General features: G+C 37.0%; 2 protein-coding genes across 10 annotated transcripts in view; one reads left to right on the top strand and one right to left on the bottom strand.

Annotated features, from left to right (window-relative positions):
- Window positions 1–1,978, bottom strand: part of MRPL47 (mitochondrial ribosomal protein L47) — a 38,882-nt gene extending 36,904 nt beyond the window's left edge. For 5 of the 9 annotated variants that reach the window (XM_045903329.3, XM_045903331.3, XM_045903328.3 and 2 more), the window contains exon 1: window positions 1,823–1,978. In XM_045903329.3, the coding sequence (XP_045759285.1) occupies window positions 1,823–1,920 (98 nt within the window). In that variant the 5' untranslated portion in view covers window positions 1,921–1,978. The other 4 variants (XM_045903333.3, XM_045903335.3, XM_045903337.3 and 1 more) reach the window with 3 other exon arrangements.
- Window positions 1,979–2,016: 38 nt separating this feature from the next.
- Window positions 2,017–17,727, top strand: NDUFB5 (NADH:ubiquinone oxidoreductase subunit B5). The gene is made up of 6 exons (XM_045903325.1): window positions 2,017–2,229; window positions 8,796–8,884; window positions 10,244–10,310; window positions 11,838–11,899; window positions 12,921–13,027; window positions 17,071–17,727. Exons 1-6 carry the CDS (start codon window positions 2,106–2,108, stop codon window positions 17,189–17,191), a joined length of 570 nt encoding a protein of 189 aa, XP_045759281.1. The 5' UTR covers window positions 2,017–2,105; the 3' UTR covers window positions 17,192–17,727.
- The last annotated feature ends 273 nt before the right edge of the window (window positions 17,728–18,000 follow it).

The raw sequence follows: 18,000 nt of genomic DNA, 5'->3' as shown, positions 1-18,000 counted from the left end.
TGAAGGAGACATAACTAATGTAACAAATGATCATTGACTGGACCCTGGATAAAAAATTATGAAAGAAAAAAAAAGATATTGGCAAGATAATTGAAGACATTTGAATTTGGACTGTATGCTAGATAAAAGAACAGTAACTGTAGTATGTTGATATTACATTCTCCAGTGTGATCATTGTAGTACTGTAGTTAAGACAGTGTTCTTGTTCTTAGGAGATATATGCTGAAGTGTCATGATGTTTGCAATTCTGACATGCCTCAGTTAGCTCAGAAAAAAAATATAAAGGCATGGATATAAAGAGATATAGAAAATGTGACAAGGTTTGGTTGTGGAATGACTGAGAGGCAAAGTGTTCACAAATGAGCGGCTCAGTTGGTTAAGTTGGTTGGCTCAGTTGGTTAAGCCGCTGCCTTTGGCTCAGGTCATAGTTCCGGGGTCCTGGGATCGAGCCCCACATCGGGCTCCCTGCTTGGTGGGAATCCTGCTTCTCCCTCTCCCACTCCCCCTGCTTGTGTTCCCTCTCTCGCTGTGTCTCTGTCAAACAAATAAAATCTTAAAAAAAAAAAAGGAAAATGTGACAAAATTGCTAAGAATTGCTTAATAAAGATGAAGAGTATATGGTTATTCTTTGTACTGCTCTTACAATTTTTCTGTTGGTTTGAAATTTTTAAAAATAAAAAGTTGGGGAAACAAGGATAAAGCACAAAACTGCATATATGTAAATATGATTCTGGCTTTATTTCAAAATTACATGTGTATATATGCAAAATTAAAGAGTGGAAGGAGATCTTTATGTATCAGTGGCAAAAATTATAGCCTATTATTACTTTTTTCAAAACACTTTGCCTTATTTTCCAAAGTGTCTGCAAATTAACAGATATTCATTTAGTAATAAAAATCTAAAATTTACTTTGAAGAAAAAAGGATGAGGAAGAGACAATTGATCCAAGTTTGTCACCTTTATCAAGTTACAACCTTTGAGCCTCTACAAAATGAAAAAAATATTCTTATCTCTAAGGTAAGTGTAAGTTATAATACTGTAGCACGTAACAGATGCTCAACAGTTGTCTGTGCTGGATTCAAGGGCACATATATTAATTACTTCCTTTCAAACCAGGCGATGGGCTCCATTGCCAGAGGAGTGTGGAGCCTACTTTAAAAAAAAAAAAAATCTATATATCTAGACTAGATATATATCCAGATATATATCTAGATATCTAGAAATCTGACATACCCAACTATGTATAAAATTCAACTCACTACACACAAAAGCCAATATAAGTGGGAAACCATACACCATAAACTCTAGTCGGTCGGTCCAGAAAACAAACTGTTTTTCCAGAAATAATGAACACCATATATAGGACGTTCCTTTCTCACACCTGCAGGGCTACTTTCCGTTCATTTGACTACTTTTCATTTATTCACTGAACATTACCAAACAATCTCTGTGATAGATTCTGGAAGTACAAAGGCCCCTTCTTTTTTATCCATCCAAACCTGACTCCGTTCCATAACAAAAAACTCTTCAGTGCAACTCACCCAGCCAAACAGGATGCTTCTGTACCTCTAGGTTTAATTCAACAAATACTGGGTATGCACAGACCCCATGGACTGCCTGGTCCACAGTAGGAGACAACAAAACTTTTGAGGAAAGAACGGAAATGTCGGAGATGGGCGACTTTTCTAAGGTCATGCCCTCCTCACCCAAGCGCGTTTGGTCTCAGCCATCCGCACGGCCTCTCAGGGTTTTCAGCATCTCGGCAGCCAAACAAGATCTAAAGTCGGAGAGGAGAACAAACCTACTCCTCACATCACTTACCCTGTGCTAGCTAGGGCCTGAGGACTTAAAAGTGACCTGGAAACCTTCAGGCCGGTTAAGACTTTTCTGCAAAGAACGCCGAAACTGGCCGCAGCCATATTGCCACAGAAGTAAGCACAGCCCTATTTGCCTCCAATAACGTCACTTCCGCCGACCGGATGGAGGAAACAGAAATAGGCTTTGCCCTCACTCAACATGGCCACTTTCCGCCTTCGCCCTGGTTCGTAAATTGGCTCTTTCGGCTCCCGTTACTCTCCCCAGTTTTCAATTGCCCGTAGTAGCAATGGCGGCCATGAGCTTATTGCAGCGGGCTTCGGTCACTGCAGTGGCCGCGCTCTCCGGCCACCGGCTTGGTACTCGGCTTGGATTCGGGGGCTTCCTCACCCGTGGCTTTCCGAAGACTGTCGGTGGGTGCTAGATTTGGGAGAAAGCGCGCTCAGGGGATGTGGGGTGAGAGATGGAGAACTCTTCCCGGGTGACCTTGGTGAGATCTGGGAGAAATTGCGGGCCTGGGGCTTGAGAGGAGGGACGGAGCGTGGTCTTTGTGAGGAGACAAGGGTTTTCCTGAAGTTATCAGATCGTTCGCTTTTAAATTGTTAAATAGCATTTGTGAACACTTTGCCTCTCAGTCATTCCAGTTGGTGCTGGTTTGCGGATGAAGTTGAGGTTAAAAAAGGCATAGAGCTGAGACCTATGTTTCTCACGCACCAGATACTTTGTACGTTCCCCCGCACTAGGTACTAGTCCCACAATATTGGAAGTCATGTTGTCCAGGAGCCCACCGATGCTAAGTAATAGGTAGGCAGGTGGAGAGGCTCATAACTCATTAGGTAGGTACAGTGCTTTTAGGGTCCATGAAAATGTTTTAATTTAAATTCATTTTAAAACCAGAAGAAAAAAAAAACACCTACGTTTTTAGGGTTAATGTTAATGATATGTGGTAATGAATCCAGCCTGGATTGTATTTGTTTTATATCAACGCGGTCATAAAATAATAATTTTAATATCTTCTTAGAGAGGAAGGGGCCCATGAAGGAAAAGTCACTAGGTCCAGGAAAGTCATGGAAAGGCTAGTTGGAGCTTCTTGGAGACTGTGTATTGACTTACAGGAGAATGAATAATAGTAATAGCAAAGCCTCAGATGCCTTGTAAAAAATCTAATTCTTTCAAAGACTGCAAAGTAAGTACAATGTTAGTATCCCCATTTTACTAATGAAGGAGCTGTGACTTAGTTATGACAAAAATCATGCAGTGCTGCATCAAATTTAATAATAATAACAGTAGCTAACATTTATTGAACACCTGTGTGCCGTGTACCATCCGAAGATTTTAAAGGTATTAATTCATTTAATGCTCTTGGTAAAAAATATATTATAAGCTATCTGCCCTATGCAATAGAAGCAGGTAGAGAGGAAGTGAAGCCAAAAAGTTCTCCACCCTGAAAATACCTTTCTCTGTTTACTCCTTTATTCTTCTTCCAATTTAATTTGAGTTATGTCACTTCACATGATGAGGCATTATACAGAGACTTGTTTCAAAAATGTTGGAAAGAACCAGTGGTATTCAAATTTCCAGCAGGAATTTGAACCTGTTAAAAAACTACATGTGCGTTTGCACATTCTTTGATAAACTCTGTTTGTAAGCCATTTTTGATTACAAATATCCTCTTCAAATATTTGCTGGGGGTAGTATTTAATCATGCTTTGTTGGAGATAAACTAAGGTAAAATCTCACTCCCAGATCCTCTTTATACATTATATCCCATTCTTGGAGTTCTGGAAGGATCTATACAGATAATCTACACCCTTTCCACTGGGAGCAGGAAAGGATCTAATAGCTACACTAGAGTTACTGTGTTTCAGCCTTATACCTGCTTTCAAAGGTATTTTGCAGGTGGTCTCATCTATCACAGTTGAATGAAAGGTTTTAATCTGTTATGTTATTGCTTATGTCTGCCCTTATGAGATTGACTGTAAGATCCAGCAGTGTAGAGAACCTTGCCTTGTTTTGTTTTCCCTGGAGCTAGACTGCCTACTTTCAAATCCTGGCTCCAGAGTTTAGTAGCTGTGTGACCTTGGGTCATCATATCTTGGAAGCTAAGTGGAAGGCAATTACTTGGAACCTACGTGTCTTCATCTTTAAAAAAAGAGGATGTTTATTACAAGTATCTTTATATTCTGTTGACAGAGAAAATAAATCTAATCTCTTTCCTACTGACAAGAATTTATAACCCTGAAATATATTTCTGCATAAGTTTGCATCTTTCTAGAATGTCATTTTGAAAGGTACTTATCTCTTACCATAAGAACTGCTTTAAAAAAAAAAGAGGAGGATAATTTTAACCTACCTCATAAGGGGGTTGTGAAGAGTGAGTGGGAAAATCTACAGCACCTGGATTTAGAAGCATTAGCCTTCTACAGAGCCTTGTGGCCACCCCTTTCTTAAACATTTGGTACTGTCACGTTACCTTCATTCACTGTCATTGAAAACCTTTCTCAGGAAGTAAGCACATACAAGTATTCTATTTAATTAAATTATTTATTGTCTTATATCAAGGATTCCAGAAATGAACTTAAGTTCTTCCCTCAGCTGCAGGAGCTTTAACTTGAAGACTGATGTGTGCATATTATGGTTTAAAAAAACTGAGAAGAGTATTTAAATGATTATATAAACAAAGCAGTATGGAGTTAATTCAGACATAGAAGGTGGGACATTTTAATTAGATTCTGGATAGTTTTAACAGATGCAATTGGCAGAAAAATAGAGGATGTATCTTCTGATGTATCTGAATATGGGGCTCTTGCGGTAGGTAGGTGTTGAGAGAGAAGGCTTAAGAAAGGGAAGTTGGGATTAAATTGGGGGAGTGGAGGGACTGAATACAAAACCAAACTATCTTAACTCTTTTGTAGGCTGCAGAGAGTGAATGTTTTAGCTGAGAGCAACATCAGTAGTGTTTTGGGAAGATGCTTCTAAATATTGGTTGGCTTCTAAGGAGGTGTTGATTACTGAAGCCAGTGAGTGAGGTGAAGAGGGCATGGAAAGAAATACAAAGTTTGAAGAATCAAGAGGCCTTGTCAGCTGGTGAGCAAGGGGGAGGTGCAAGGAAGATGAGTGAGATTTTTACCCTGGCTAATTGAGTTGGTGGAGTCATTAACTGGGAGTAGTCTGAGAATGAGAGAAAGAAAGTGGCGGATTTTCGATTGTTGTCATGAAGACACAAAATCTACATTATCTTATTTGATCCTCACAAATATCACAGTTGTCAAAAACATAGCTTTCCTGAAGTTATTTGCATTTAAAAAATTGGTTATTGAAACTTGAGTTTCACATAGCTAAATGAATACCTAGTTGAGAAAGTCCAGGCTTTAGAGAATGGTAAAGATGCGTATTTTGGTGGAAGGAGAATCTGAGTTCCAGAAATCCTGGCAGTCACCTGGTTGTAAGCAGTGTTCACCCTAATATTTTTAGATTGTAAGCAGATGGCCTTACTACATCAACAACAAATCATGAAGCCTCAGAATATTGGAAAAGAGTTTAGTGCTATGAAGTATACTTTAGAACAGCTAATAGTAACAATAGTTATTTATCACATTTAATGACACTAATAATTGTTGTTTAACAGTAGGGTAATTATATGGAAAGAAAGCAAGCAGTTCGCTTTCCTAACTGCATTAATATTAATTAGAATGCAGCCAGACCAAGTATTCTTCCATAGTTTTTTGTTTGTTACATTTTCCATATCTATTAAGAGTGTTATTCATAATCACTTGTCCCCAAAACCATGCAGAGCATAATCCATCTTGCTCTCTCTGTGGGGTATGTGTGTTTGTGTGTGTGTGTCTTTCTGTCTGCCTGCCTGCCTGTCTGACAGATTGAAAAGGAAAATTGGGAGTACGCTGTCTCTTCTGAGTAGATTTACTTTCAGAAGGCGAGGAAGGATCCTGACTAACATTTAATTTACTTAAGAAATGTAAATTCAACAATATTTATGGGGCACCTACCATGTGGCAGACACTAAAGGGTACTGGAGATACAGTACTGAGTAATACAGTCCTTGACCTGATGGACTTTAACAAAATAATCAGGCTTAAAAAAAAAAATCAGGCTTATTGTGTATTGTTCTAAAGGAAATAACCAAATGATGTTAAGGAGGATAAGTGGGAGGCCAGCTTTCGATAAGGCAGAGAAGACTTTTCGAGGAGGTTACATTTGATCTTGACCCTGAAGGATGAGGTGTGGAGGTGACTATTCAAAGAGCCTGGGGAAAAGCTTTTGGGCAAAGAGGAAAGTAAGTGCAAAAACATGAAGCCTGGAACCAGTTCTTGGAAGGAAATCATTGAGACTGATAAGGTCCAATGCTATGCCCTTTTGTTCTAAGACAGGCCGTAAGTTCAGATTCTTTGAGGGAAAGGACCTTAGAAATCCTCTAGGCCAACCCCCAGAGTATCCTTGTTATATCCCATTGTTGATACTTGAATAACTCCATAAAGGGGAACTGGAGATGCAATCCAATTTTATTTTGAACCAGTAAAATTGTTAGAAACTTCTTCCTTGTATTAAGCTGAAAATTACTCTTTCACACATTGATCCTGGTTCTTCCTTTCAGGTCAATACAGAATAGCGTAAGCCCTTTGTCATGGGATAGCCCTTCAGCTATTTAAAGGCACTTACTGGTTTCTACCCAGACTTCTTTTTTGTAGGCCAATCGGTTTCAGTTCTTTAAGGCTCACTGTATCAGTTTCCAGGTTGTTTGCCATCCTGGTTGCTTAAATTGGGGTGTGCTCCAGATTGTTTCTCTAAAATGGTGTACTCTGGGATGGACACACTTCTGCAGGTGTGGTTAGGAGATGGGGGTGGGTGCTCCTGTTTTGACCCCATGCTTCTACTACATAAGATTAGGATTGAACTGTCTTTGGCCTTCTTAGTAACCACATCACACCAATGACTCTTCTTAAATCTGTGAGCAACTTTTGGAGGATGCGGTCAGGACTTTCCACTTACTATATTTAATCTTTTTAGAATCAGCCTTTTGTAAATGTGTATGAAGACTTTTGGGATCCCACTTCATCATCAGTGCAGTAGCCACTCTTGTAGTAGTCGCTTTCTGTCATCAGGCATATTTTCACCTCATCCAGGCCATGTATAGAAGTCTTGACCTCTCAGGGCTATGGAGAGAGCCTTTTGGCAGGTTATTGAATTAAGTAACCAGCACCTTTTGGATGTAATCAATCAATCAATTACCCATTACAAATTCACCTAACTTGCTATTTCTCTCAGCTTATAATGCACCTTCTTTATACTCCCCCATCCTCACCGTCCTGTGTAAATAGGAACTTCTGGGCCTGTTTTTTTTCTGACATCGCATCCTGTTTCTTCTCTCTGTTGTCCTTATAGATGTCTAATTATGTTTATTTGTTTCTCCCAGCGGAATGTATATCCGTTTTAGACTGTAGGCCTAGCACAGGACCTGCACATAGTAGGCACTTAGATATTTATTGAATTATTGAGTGGTTTATACTGTTATCCAGCCCTTTTTTCCCCACCTAGTCCACAAAGAATTCCATTGTATCTTTCAAATTACTTTTTTTAAAGATTTAATTTATTTATTTGACAGAGAGAGAGATAGTGAGAGCAGGAACACAAGCAGGGGGGAGTGGGAGAGGGAGAAGCAGGCTTTCTGTCGAGCAGGGAGCCCGATGTGGGACTCGATCCCAGGATGCTGGGATCATGACCTGAGCCAAAGGCAGACGCTTAACGACTGAGCCACCCAGGTGCCCTCAAATTATTTTCTGAAATACGTAATTACTTTGTCACATTCTCTTGTTATTGTAGAAGCCTTAACGGTATGAATTGTACCCAGTGAATTCATGCCAGCTTCTAATTCTCTTATGAATTAACCTCCTAAATTCATTGCAAGCTGCTGAAGGTGATGCCAAAATTAAGAATACAGTTCCTGCCTTCAAGACATTTATATTTCAGTGGGAGCAGTGAAAGCAAGTATGAATATCACAGTTCAAAGGTAGGAGAGATCTCATATGCTTGGGAAGAGGGTTGGTTTCTTGGAGGATAAAATGTCATCTGGGCCTAAAGAATAGATTTCAGGAGAGGGGAGGGCATTCCAGACATTTAAGCTTGAACAAAGGATACAAATCTTTATGATGTCTATCATGACTGAAATTCCTTTAATGGGAATTAGTTTTTTATCCCACAGTGACTCTCACGTGAAATTTCCTTGAATACAGTTACACACAGCAGAAGCAGTAACTTCAGTTTCCCAGTAACAGTGAGATCCTTTCCTGCTTCCGGCAGAAAGGGCTTGCAGTGTTTGCAATGGTCCTTCCAGACATCCAAGAAAGGGAAATCGTGTAGAAATAAGATCAGGAGTGAAATTTTGCCTCAGTTTATCTCCAGTGAGAGTTGATTACATACCATCTGAGGGAGAATTTGAAGAGGACGATATTCACAATCAGAAATGGCTTACAGAGTGATTTTATCAAGATACGTTAGAGTGTTTACTTTTGAACAAGTTCAAATTCCTGCTGGAGATATGTTGAATAAATGTCTTTCCATCTATTTTGCTGTGAGCCCCTAATGTATATTGCCTCATCATATGAAATGACACGATTTAAATTAAGTTTATTTAATAGCTTTAGCAAATATTTATTGTAGAGGTAAACAAAGACAAGTAGCCCGCCAAGAGTATCTGACCTCCCTGCCTGCTATGGAAACAAATTGAAACAATTATTAAATATTTCTTTAACGTTGAATAAAAATGGAGAGAACTATAGTTTACAACAGTATACCAGTCTCTGTTTAAAGATATCTGCTCTGCCTTTAGTAGTCAAATACGTATTTTTATCTTAATTCATATTAAAAATTTATGCATGTACATTTTCTTATAACCTGATTTGATCTCAGAATATAACAGTATACCTTGAGCCTTGCATATAACAGGGTAATTTAATATTTCCAGCTCCTGTGCGACACAGTGGAGACCATGGGAAAAGACTGTTTATCATCAAACCATCTGGATTCTATGACAGACGTTTTTTGAGTTTAATGGTGAGTTAAAAATTTTTCTGAACTAAACTCTTTACGTACAAATAGGAATGTGGGTTTTTTTTTTTCTTTTGTCTAGAGAACATCTTTCATTTTATAAAAGATGTTATTTTGTAAATTCATATTTATTTTCTCAATAGATATTGAGATTTTGTAGTAATGTCTGATTTGTTCCTGAATTTCTTTTTAAATTAGTGAACCTTTACTTCATCATAAAAAGGATTCACGTGTATTGGAGGTAAAATGCCCTTATTTTTAAGATTGTGGGGTTTTGAAATGTAATCTGTGTTCCCTGCACACACACACACACACACACCAAAATCTTTAAATTATAGAACTTTGAAAATGGATTTGTTTGGGGATAGTTATTCTTTTTTTTTTTTTTTTTTTGAGTAAAGAGATACAAGTTTATTAAGTTTATTAAGTGAAGATACAGAAAAAGCTCTCAAGAGTGAGAGGTCCCGACAGGGTTGCCCTAAAATATTCTTTAAATTACCAAGGAACTCACTGGAAGACTTCTTTAAATAAGTAACTCCATTATTTTGGGTTATAATTTTTTATTTCTGTATTGTTCAGGAACATTGATTTCAGAGGATCAAGTGAGCTACTGGCTGTATATTTGTATTTCAAGGCTCTATAATGAAAAGTAGAGGCTTGGAAGATGGAAGATTGTGTGGATTCTCTGCCACTCTTCCTACAGCTGTGACCATTTCAGCAATGGCTGCCCTCTAGACCTCTTGCTTGCCCTTTGTTCTTAATATCCCTCCTCTTGGTTGAGCTCCCACTTTTGTTGTTATGACCAACTCAAGCTCTACAGTGGTTGAAATCACTCAAATGTTTTTAACATTTTTATCTTAATACAAAAACTTCTCAATTTTTTCACATTGTGTTAACCAAAAAATGAAAAATCACTTGAATAGATATTGTATTATACTTGTACAATTAATCCTTACTTTTTTCTTTCATTTTTGGTACCAAATATAGGCACCTATAAAAGAGTAAAAGAAAACCTCAGAGATAATTTGGTATCACATCTTCAATTTGGCAAGTTTATTTTACAGGCAATGTAAGGAAATAAAAAATTGTAGACAGTTTGAGAGTGGGGAAAGAGAGTTAAGAAATGGTTATTTGAAAACTGTTTTTTTTTTAAGATTTTATTTATTTATTTGACAGAGAGAGACACAGCGAGAGAGGAAACATAAGTAGAGGGAGTGGGAGAGGGAGAAGCAGGCCTCCTGCCGAGCAGGGAGCCCGTTGTGGGGCTCCATCCTAGGACCCTGGGATCATGACCTGAGCTGAAGGCAGATGCTTAATGACTGAGCCACCCAGGCGCCCCTGAAAACTATTTTTTAATCTCAACAGAAATTCTACATTTTGTTGACTGGGATTCCAGTAGCAATTGGCATAACTCTGGTGAATATATTCATTGGTAAGTACCTCTCCGACTAAAACCTATGTACATTAGTAACAAAGAAATTATGGATGTTATAAAGAAAAGTTATTTGTTTTTTAATCCTTTTTTTTTTTTTTAAAGATTTTATTTATTTATTTGACAGAGAGAGAGCACAAACAGGGGAAAGGGCAGCCAGAGGGAGAAGGAGAAGCAGGCTCCCTGCTGAGCAGAGTGCTTGATGCGGGACTTGATCCCAGGATCTCAGGATCATAACCTGAGCTGAAGGCAGACGCTTCACCGACTGAGCCACACAGGCGCCCCAAGAAAAGTTATTTAAATAATAAACATAGGCATGGGATTTTATTTTACAGTAACGAAATCTCAATCTGCAATAGTATACAATGTATTTTTTTTAAACTTTTTTTTTTTTTGCTCCAACAGCCTTTAAGGTCATCAGCTCTGTAGAGGCCACAAAAGGCTTCAGAAAGCCTTGTTTTCCTCCTCCTTGTTACTTCTCCAAACCAGCTTTGACAAACCAGAATAAGGAAAATAGAAATAGAGGTGCAAGAGAGGCTGAGGGATGGAAGAATTTTTTTTTATCCATCTTGGAACACATAAAATTATAATCTTCTAAAAAAGAATGAAACTGTGAAAGACAGCTAACATTAGATTTTCATGGGAAATTCTGCCCAAAGTACTTCTAACATCTTGAATCCTAAAATGTTTTGTCTAGTAGTGATAGGGAAAACCAGAAGGAATAATGTGTCTTTTATTATATTTTGTTATACTATATAAAAACAAAGTTTGAAACTCTTATATAATGCCTATAGGCAGCGCCTTACACATTGAAGACATCTAAAAAATATCTAATGAATGAAATGATTTTCAACCACATTAAAGTAATTAAAATACAGTCGATCCTTGAACAATGTCAGGGTGTCAACCCCCTGCTCAGTCAAAAATCACATACAATTTTTGACTCCCCCCAAAACTTTACTAATAGCCTATTGTTGACCAGAAGCCTTATCAATAACTAACATGTACTTTGGCTGTTTTTTGTATTATATACTGTATTCTTATATAAATAAGCTAGAGGGGCTCTGGGTGGCTCAGTCGGTTAAGTGTCCAACTCTTGGTTTAGGCTCAGGCCATGATCTCGTGGTTGTAAGATCCAGCCCCGCATCAAGCTTGGCCACTCCCCAGCGGGGAGTCCGCTTTTCTCCTTCTTCCTCTTCCTCTGCCCCTCCCCACCTGCGCACATGCTCGATCTCTCAAATAAATAAAATTAAATGAAAAAATAAAGTAAGCTAGAGAAAAAATGTTAAGAAAATCTTAAGGAAGAGAAAATACATTTACAGTACTCTACGGTAAAAAACCCATGTGTAAGTAGACACAGGCCATTCAAACCCATGTTGTTCAAGGGTCTACTGTGTTTGAATCTTCATTGGTACAAACAAAAGTTCCTTTAAAACCACAAGAAGTTGGTTTCTTACTTAAACGGGGAAGAATTAATATTATCAACTCTTGATACTAAAATTGGACATTGCTATTTTCTCTTACTAGGTGAAGCTGAGTTAGCAGAGATTCCAGAAGGCTACATCCCAGAACACTGGGAATATTTCAAGGTTGGTATGCGTCATTGAAAGTTACTTTCTGTTAGGTGTCTTGTCAGTGCACTGATTAATGTCTTTATTTAGCAATTATGATACTGTTTTATATTCAGTTTTTGATATCAAGTAGATGACACTTTTGTGCTCACTCCTTACAAGCAACTTCTTTTGGTAATTTTCTGCATTTTATTACTTTGATCTTCACGGTTTTTTAAAGTGTGACTCTGTAGTGTGTTCTTATCCTAGCAGAGTAACAGTCAGAATTTATCCTCAGTTCAGTGCCGGAGGATGTTACCCATGCTCATGCTAGCTGTTCTTTATTGAGCACCTACTGTACAGCAGGCACTGTGGTAGTATTTTGCAAATATTCTCTTACTCCATGTGAAATGTGCTATTACCATTCCCAATTCAGACATGAAGAGACAGCTTTACAGAGGATAAGTGACCTGTCCAAGGATTAGAGCCAGTATTGGAACCTAGGTAGGCTTGGCCCGACAGCCTGTACTGTTAGTCATTTTACTACACTGTCACTGCCACTAAAACCTAAAGTTAAATCTGTTACTTGCCTTTACAAGTGTTGTGGTGAGATGGCCTTGATTCGAGTCAATACTGTCATGTTTTATTATCTGAATGAACTGTATTTCAGAAAAGAAATGTATCATTATCATACCTTAAGGCAGGCCATACAGGTAGTCTCTCTGTGCTGAGAGAAGGAGCTTCAGTTTTTGATCACCAAACCCTGGGTTTGGCTCCTAAATCTGCCACTTAAAGTACTCAGTGTAGTATAATGGTGAAGAGCACAGGTTTTGGAGTCAGACAGACCTGGTTTGTAGTCCAGCTGCTGGCACTTAGTAACTGTATAACTTTGTGCAATTTGCTCATCTATAAAATGGGGACAAAAATAGTATCCACCTAATGGGTTAAAATTAGTAGTTGGCATTTAGTATTATTGGTTTACCTGAGATGGCCATTTTAAAGAATAGGAAACTGGAAGAGCAAAGTACTGTTCAGAAAATAAACAAATTTTCTCTTGTAGCATCCTATATCAAGATGGATTGCCCGAACTTTCTTTGATAGCCCTGAAAAGAATTATGAAAGAACAATGGCTATCCTTCAGATTGAAGCTGAAAAGGCTGATTTACGGTAAATAAATAAATAAATAAATAAAGTGGGAAGGGGGGGCAAGGAAGAAAATCCTTTCTTACTATTGCAAGCCGTGAAAAAAAATCTAATAAACTATATCAGCACTATAGAATGCTCCATGTAAAAGGATAAAGACAGGGAGGGAATAGCTTGTTTAGCATGGAGTTTATAAGTTGGAGACTGAGAGACTACTAGTTGATAATATCTGTCAGAGTAAAAGGAATTCTTTTTAAAATACCCCACTCTTGAGTGCAAGGCAGTCCTCCCCTCCCTCTGCCCCTATTCCCAATTTCCTTTCCTCTTCTACCTAGTCTCATCCTTAAAGGTGACTACTACTTACTTAGTTCTTTTTTTTTTTCTGTTCCTAAAAAAAAAATGCATTAAAAATATATTAACACTAATACTTACCATTTATATCGACGTGGAAGGAACTGGTGGGTATTATGCCGAGCAACATAAGTCAGTCAGAGAAAGACCGTTATCACACGGTTTCACTCATATGTGGAATATAACTAACAGCGCAGAGGACCATAAGGGAAGGGAGGGAAAACTGGGAAGTCATCAGAGAGGGAGAAAAACTATGAGAGACACTTAACTGTAGGAAACAAACTGGGGGTTGCTGGAGGGGAGGTGGGTGGGAGAATGGAGTAATTGGGTGATGGGCGTTAAGGAGGGCACGTGATGCGATGAGCACTGGGTATTATACACAACTGATGAATTATTGAACACTACATCTGAAAGTAATGATGTACTATATGTTGGCTAATTGAATTTAAATAAAAAAAATATATTAATACAAATAGAATCCTCTTATAAGTACTGTTTTGCACCCTGTCTTCATTTCACTTAAATATATCGTGGTGATCTTTCTATAATAGTATATACCCCATTCACTTTAATGGCTGCATCATATATTTCACTGGTCCCATGTTGTTGGTACTTAGGGTTGTGTTTTTTTTTTTTAAACCAGTCCCATGTTTGGTACTTAGGTTCTTTCCAAGTTTTTTGATAATATACATAGTGCTATGGTGAATATCCTCATACATAGATTTCTGCATATTTAGTGTATCTGAAATATAAATTCCTAGCTGTGGCACTGATAAACCAAATGTTTTATGTTTTAAATTTTAGATAGATGTTGCCAAACTCTTTTCCAAAAAGTTGTACCAGTTGTTTTTTCTGCCACCAATACATGATAATTTCTGTTTTCCATGCCTTTCCCTGTAAATGGAATTTATCAAACCTAAACATTTTGCTGATAAGATAGTTGAAAAATGTTATTATTTTAATTTTGTTTTTTTTGTAAGGTTGAGTATTTTTTCATATATCTATTGGTTGTTTGTATTTGTTGTCCTGTAAATTGCCCATTTCTCTACTAATTTATACATTTAACTAAAATACCTCTTTTGGGTTTTGTGGCAATTATGTTTTCCCAACTTGTCATTTGTCTTTTGATAGTGTAGAATTTTTTTGCAACTAAAGTGTTTTTATGTTTCAGATAACAAAAGTATAGTAGTAGCTAATATGTTTCTGAACACTTACTATGTATTAGTGTTTTAATTACTTTATATATATTTACTCATTTGATTATTGTCAGGTTTGTCAGTCTTTTTCTTTTCTTTTTTTTAAAGATTTTTATTTATTTGAGAGAGAGAGAATGAGAGAGAGCAAGCACATGAGAGGGGGGAGGGTCAGAGGGAGAAGCAGACTCCCTACCGAGCAGGGAGCCCAATGCGGGACTCGATCCAGGGACTCCAGGATCATGACCTGAGCCGAAGGCAGTCGCTTAACCAACTGAGCCACCCAGGCGCCCTTGTCAGTCTTTTTCGTTAGCTTTTGGGATTTTGTGTCATGCATAGGCGTCTGATAGTGATTAAATAAGCAAATATATAAGTCCAAATTATTTTTTTAAATGTTCACTCATGTTTCTTTTTGCTACTTTTAAATGTGATCCTGTCTGAGATTTATCTTAGTGTTTGTAGTGATGTTTACGTACAGTCACATGTACCCATTAAGTTTGATAGGTTTTTGACAAAGGTAAATAGCTGTGTAACCACCACAGTCAAGATCATTTCGATCACCTACTGAGCCTCTTTGCGGTCCTTTCCAGTCACTCCTCATCCCCTCCTCCTGGCCCAAGTCCACCATTGATCTGCTTTCTGTTTATTCTCTTTTAAACTTTGTAGTTTATAAAAATTTTTATGATATTAAAAAATATTTAAATGATTAAAGGAACGTATGATGGGCCTGTTTCCTAGATTTGAAATTATACACATATATAGTTACCATATGGAATTGTTAAGTATTTAAGAGCGTGGAACAGCAATATGGCTCATACTTTGTAACATTGGACTTTTTTGAATTTCATACATATACCTTTGAGTTCTAATTAAAAGACAGATCCCAGAATTCCTTAGACATATAGAGATTTTAAACAATTTCCAAGCAAAACAAAGTAAAAACAAAAAACCCTGGCTTCTACCCCCAAAGAAAAGATGCCATTGTGAGGATGGAATGAGAGTACCTACATTTTTTAAAAAGTATATTTAGGTATTTGGAAAACTGAAGCATAAAAGAAAGATACAAAATAGAAAGGGGCTATCTTCCATAATGGTCTCTCCTTAGAGATAACTATTTATTATGGCCCTCCAGATTTTTTAATACTCTCTGCATGTGTACATATACATAGTCGCAGATGATTACTTTCTATTTTTTAATGAAATGGGAAGATGCTGCACATACTCATTTATACCTTGCATGTTTAATTTAACCATATGTGTATCATCTGTATTTACTATATACAGATTTTCCTCATTCTTTTTAACAGATGCCTAGTAGTCTCTTATAAGGGTGAAACATTATTTAACCAGTCCTTTGGATGAATATTTTAATATTTGCATTTTGGATAATTACATTCTAAAGAGTAGAAAAGAAAAAGGATAATATGAAGATATATAATCCTAAAAAAAAAAAAAGGAAAGAAATACACTCTCTTAGATACACAATCACAAAGGTTTGTAGTTTCTCATAGGAGGTAGGGTTAGTGAGCTGGTTAAGGTTAATAAAGTGAATTATTTAACTGTGATAAATTTCCAGTCATGAAAAATTTAATATGTAGTCTATAAAAATGGAAAGAAAAAGGTTTGATGGAAAAAAGACTATCTCATTTTTTATTTTTCAGGTTTTTATCTGAATTCTAGTTAACATATAGTGTAATATTGGTTTCATGAGTAGAATTTAGTGATTCATCACTTTACATATAATACCTAGTGCTCAACACAAGTGCCCTCCTTAATACCCATCACCCATTTAGCCCATCCCCCGCCCACCTCCCCTCCTGCAACCCTCAGTTTGTTCTCTATAGTTAAGAGTCTCTTACAGTTTGCTTTGGAGAGGGACTGTTTCAGGAATATGTGGTCTCAAGAGGTTTTCTAAAAGGCAAGAAGACAGGAACTGCATTGCCATTATTCATGTGAAAGTGATCTGTCCAGATAAAGAGCAGGGACAAGAGGAGAGAATAGATTATCAATTCAAGTGGTGTTTTGGTGATTAAAAACAGGATTTGTTGGCTAACCACCTAAGCAAAATAATGAAAGTCAAAAATAAGTCCCAAATTTTGCTAATAGGTGCATATCAGATACATGCATACACATCGATCTATGAAGGTACATTAATACTTTACATAAAATACTTTTATTTATTTATTTATTTATTTATTTATTTATGTATTTTTAAGATTTTGTTTATTTATTTGACAGAGAGAGAGCACAAGTAGGGGGAGCAGCAGAGGGAGAGGGAGAAGCAGGCTTCCCGATGAGCAGGGAGCCCAATGCGGGGCTCCATCCTAGGATCCTGAGATCATGACCCGAGCTGAAGGCAGACGCTTAATGACTGAGCTACCCAGGCGCCCCACATAAAATACTTTTGATAATACTTTACACAAAAGCAAAAGACTCTCTGGTGGTTATTCTTTATGGAGATAACTCATTAACTTTGCAATTGGAAATGCTGGACCCACAATACTGCTATCCTGTTTGTTATAGGTTACAGGAGCTGGAAGTGCGAAGGTTAATGCGTGCGAGAGGTGATGGTCCCTGGTATCAGTATCCGACTGTTGATAAGGCGCTGATTGATTATTCTCCAAAAGCAACTCCTGACAATTAATCTTTTATTTCTCTAAATACAAAGTATATTCTCTTTAGGGGAAAATTAATAAATATATTCTGTATTTTTGGTCACATGATGAATAAAAGATCTTCCATTGTACTATTTCTCAACATTCGTTCAGATTAAGACTTCCATGTGGGATTTCTTTTTTTTTTTTCAGCTTTATTGAGGCATAATTGACAAAATGTAAGATATTTAAAGTGTACATTGTGATGATTTGATATACGTTGTGAAAGGCAGAATAAGACTTTTGATTTGTGGATTTTGGCTTCCTCCTTTAAGAACGTTTATCATATATTTAAAAAAAACTTGGGCAAATAGGAATTTATGAACTCCTAAGGGTGTGTCTTTGAAAGTTTAATGTTTCATTTGTCTGATAATTGGAAGTTAGAGAAGTCTAATTATATTAAATATCAGGAAATATGGTAGTTTACATACATGTCTAAATTATTCAGAGGTGATTCAGAATTTTAAATTACATAATTACTGAACTAAACATTAACAGCTTAATAAACAATTTTTCAGTGAACAAATCTGTTGAATATTTTCATGCTTTCTGCCTTAAAACTTTTTTGTTACTAAAGTAATTTTTATTGAACTATAGTAGACACACAATGTTACGTTGGTTTCATATGTAGTATCGTATATTATGCTTTTTAAATGCATACACACTTGCACCCCTTTTCTTAGATGCAATCTCTTAAGATTCCTAGAGTCCTTTTTTTTTTTTTTGGTAAACACTGGAAAAGTTGCACAATGTAAAATGATTACTGCAAAGATTATAAAATGTGAGTAACAGCTAAAAT

This window comes from Mirounga angustirostris, unplaced genomic scaffold, assembly GCF_029215605.1.
Source record: "Mirounga angustirostris isolate CCGP_5_RB_7025 unplaced genomic scaffold, mMirAng1.0.hap1 SCAF_1, whole genome shotgun sequence".
Lineage (NCBI taxonomy): Eukaryota > Metazoa > Chordata > Mammalia > Carnivora > Phocidae > Mirounga > Mirounga angustirostris.
Note: the sequence above shows the minus strand (reverse complement) of the source record. Positions and strands in the feature narration are given on the sequence as shown.

What these genes read in the sequence shown, in the direction of transcription:
- NDUFB5 (XM_045903325.1), top strand. Translation starts at nt 2,106, where the DNA reads ATGGCGGCCATGAGCTTATTGCAGCGGGCTTCGGTCACTGCAGTGGCC. An exon ending in AACACTGGGAATATTTCAAG is followed by an intron (nt 11,900 to 12,920) that starts GTTGGTATGCGT and finishes TTTCTCTTGTAG; the next exon opens with CATCCTATATCAAGATGGAT. An exon ending in GCTGAAAAGGCTGATTTACG is followed by an intron (nt 13,028 to 17,070) that starts GTAAATAAATAA and finishes TGTTTGTTATAG; the next exon opens with GTTACAGGAGCTGGAAGTGC.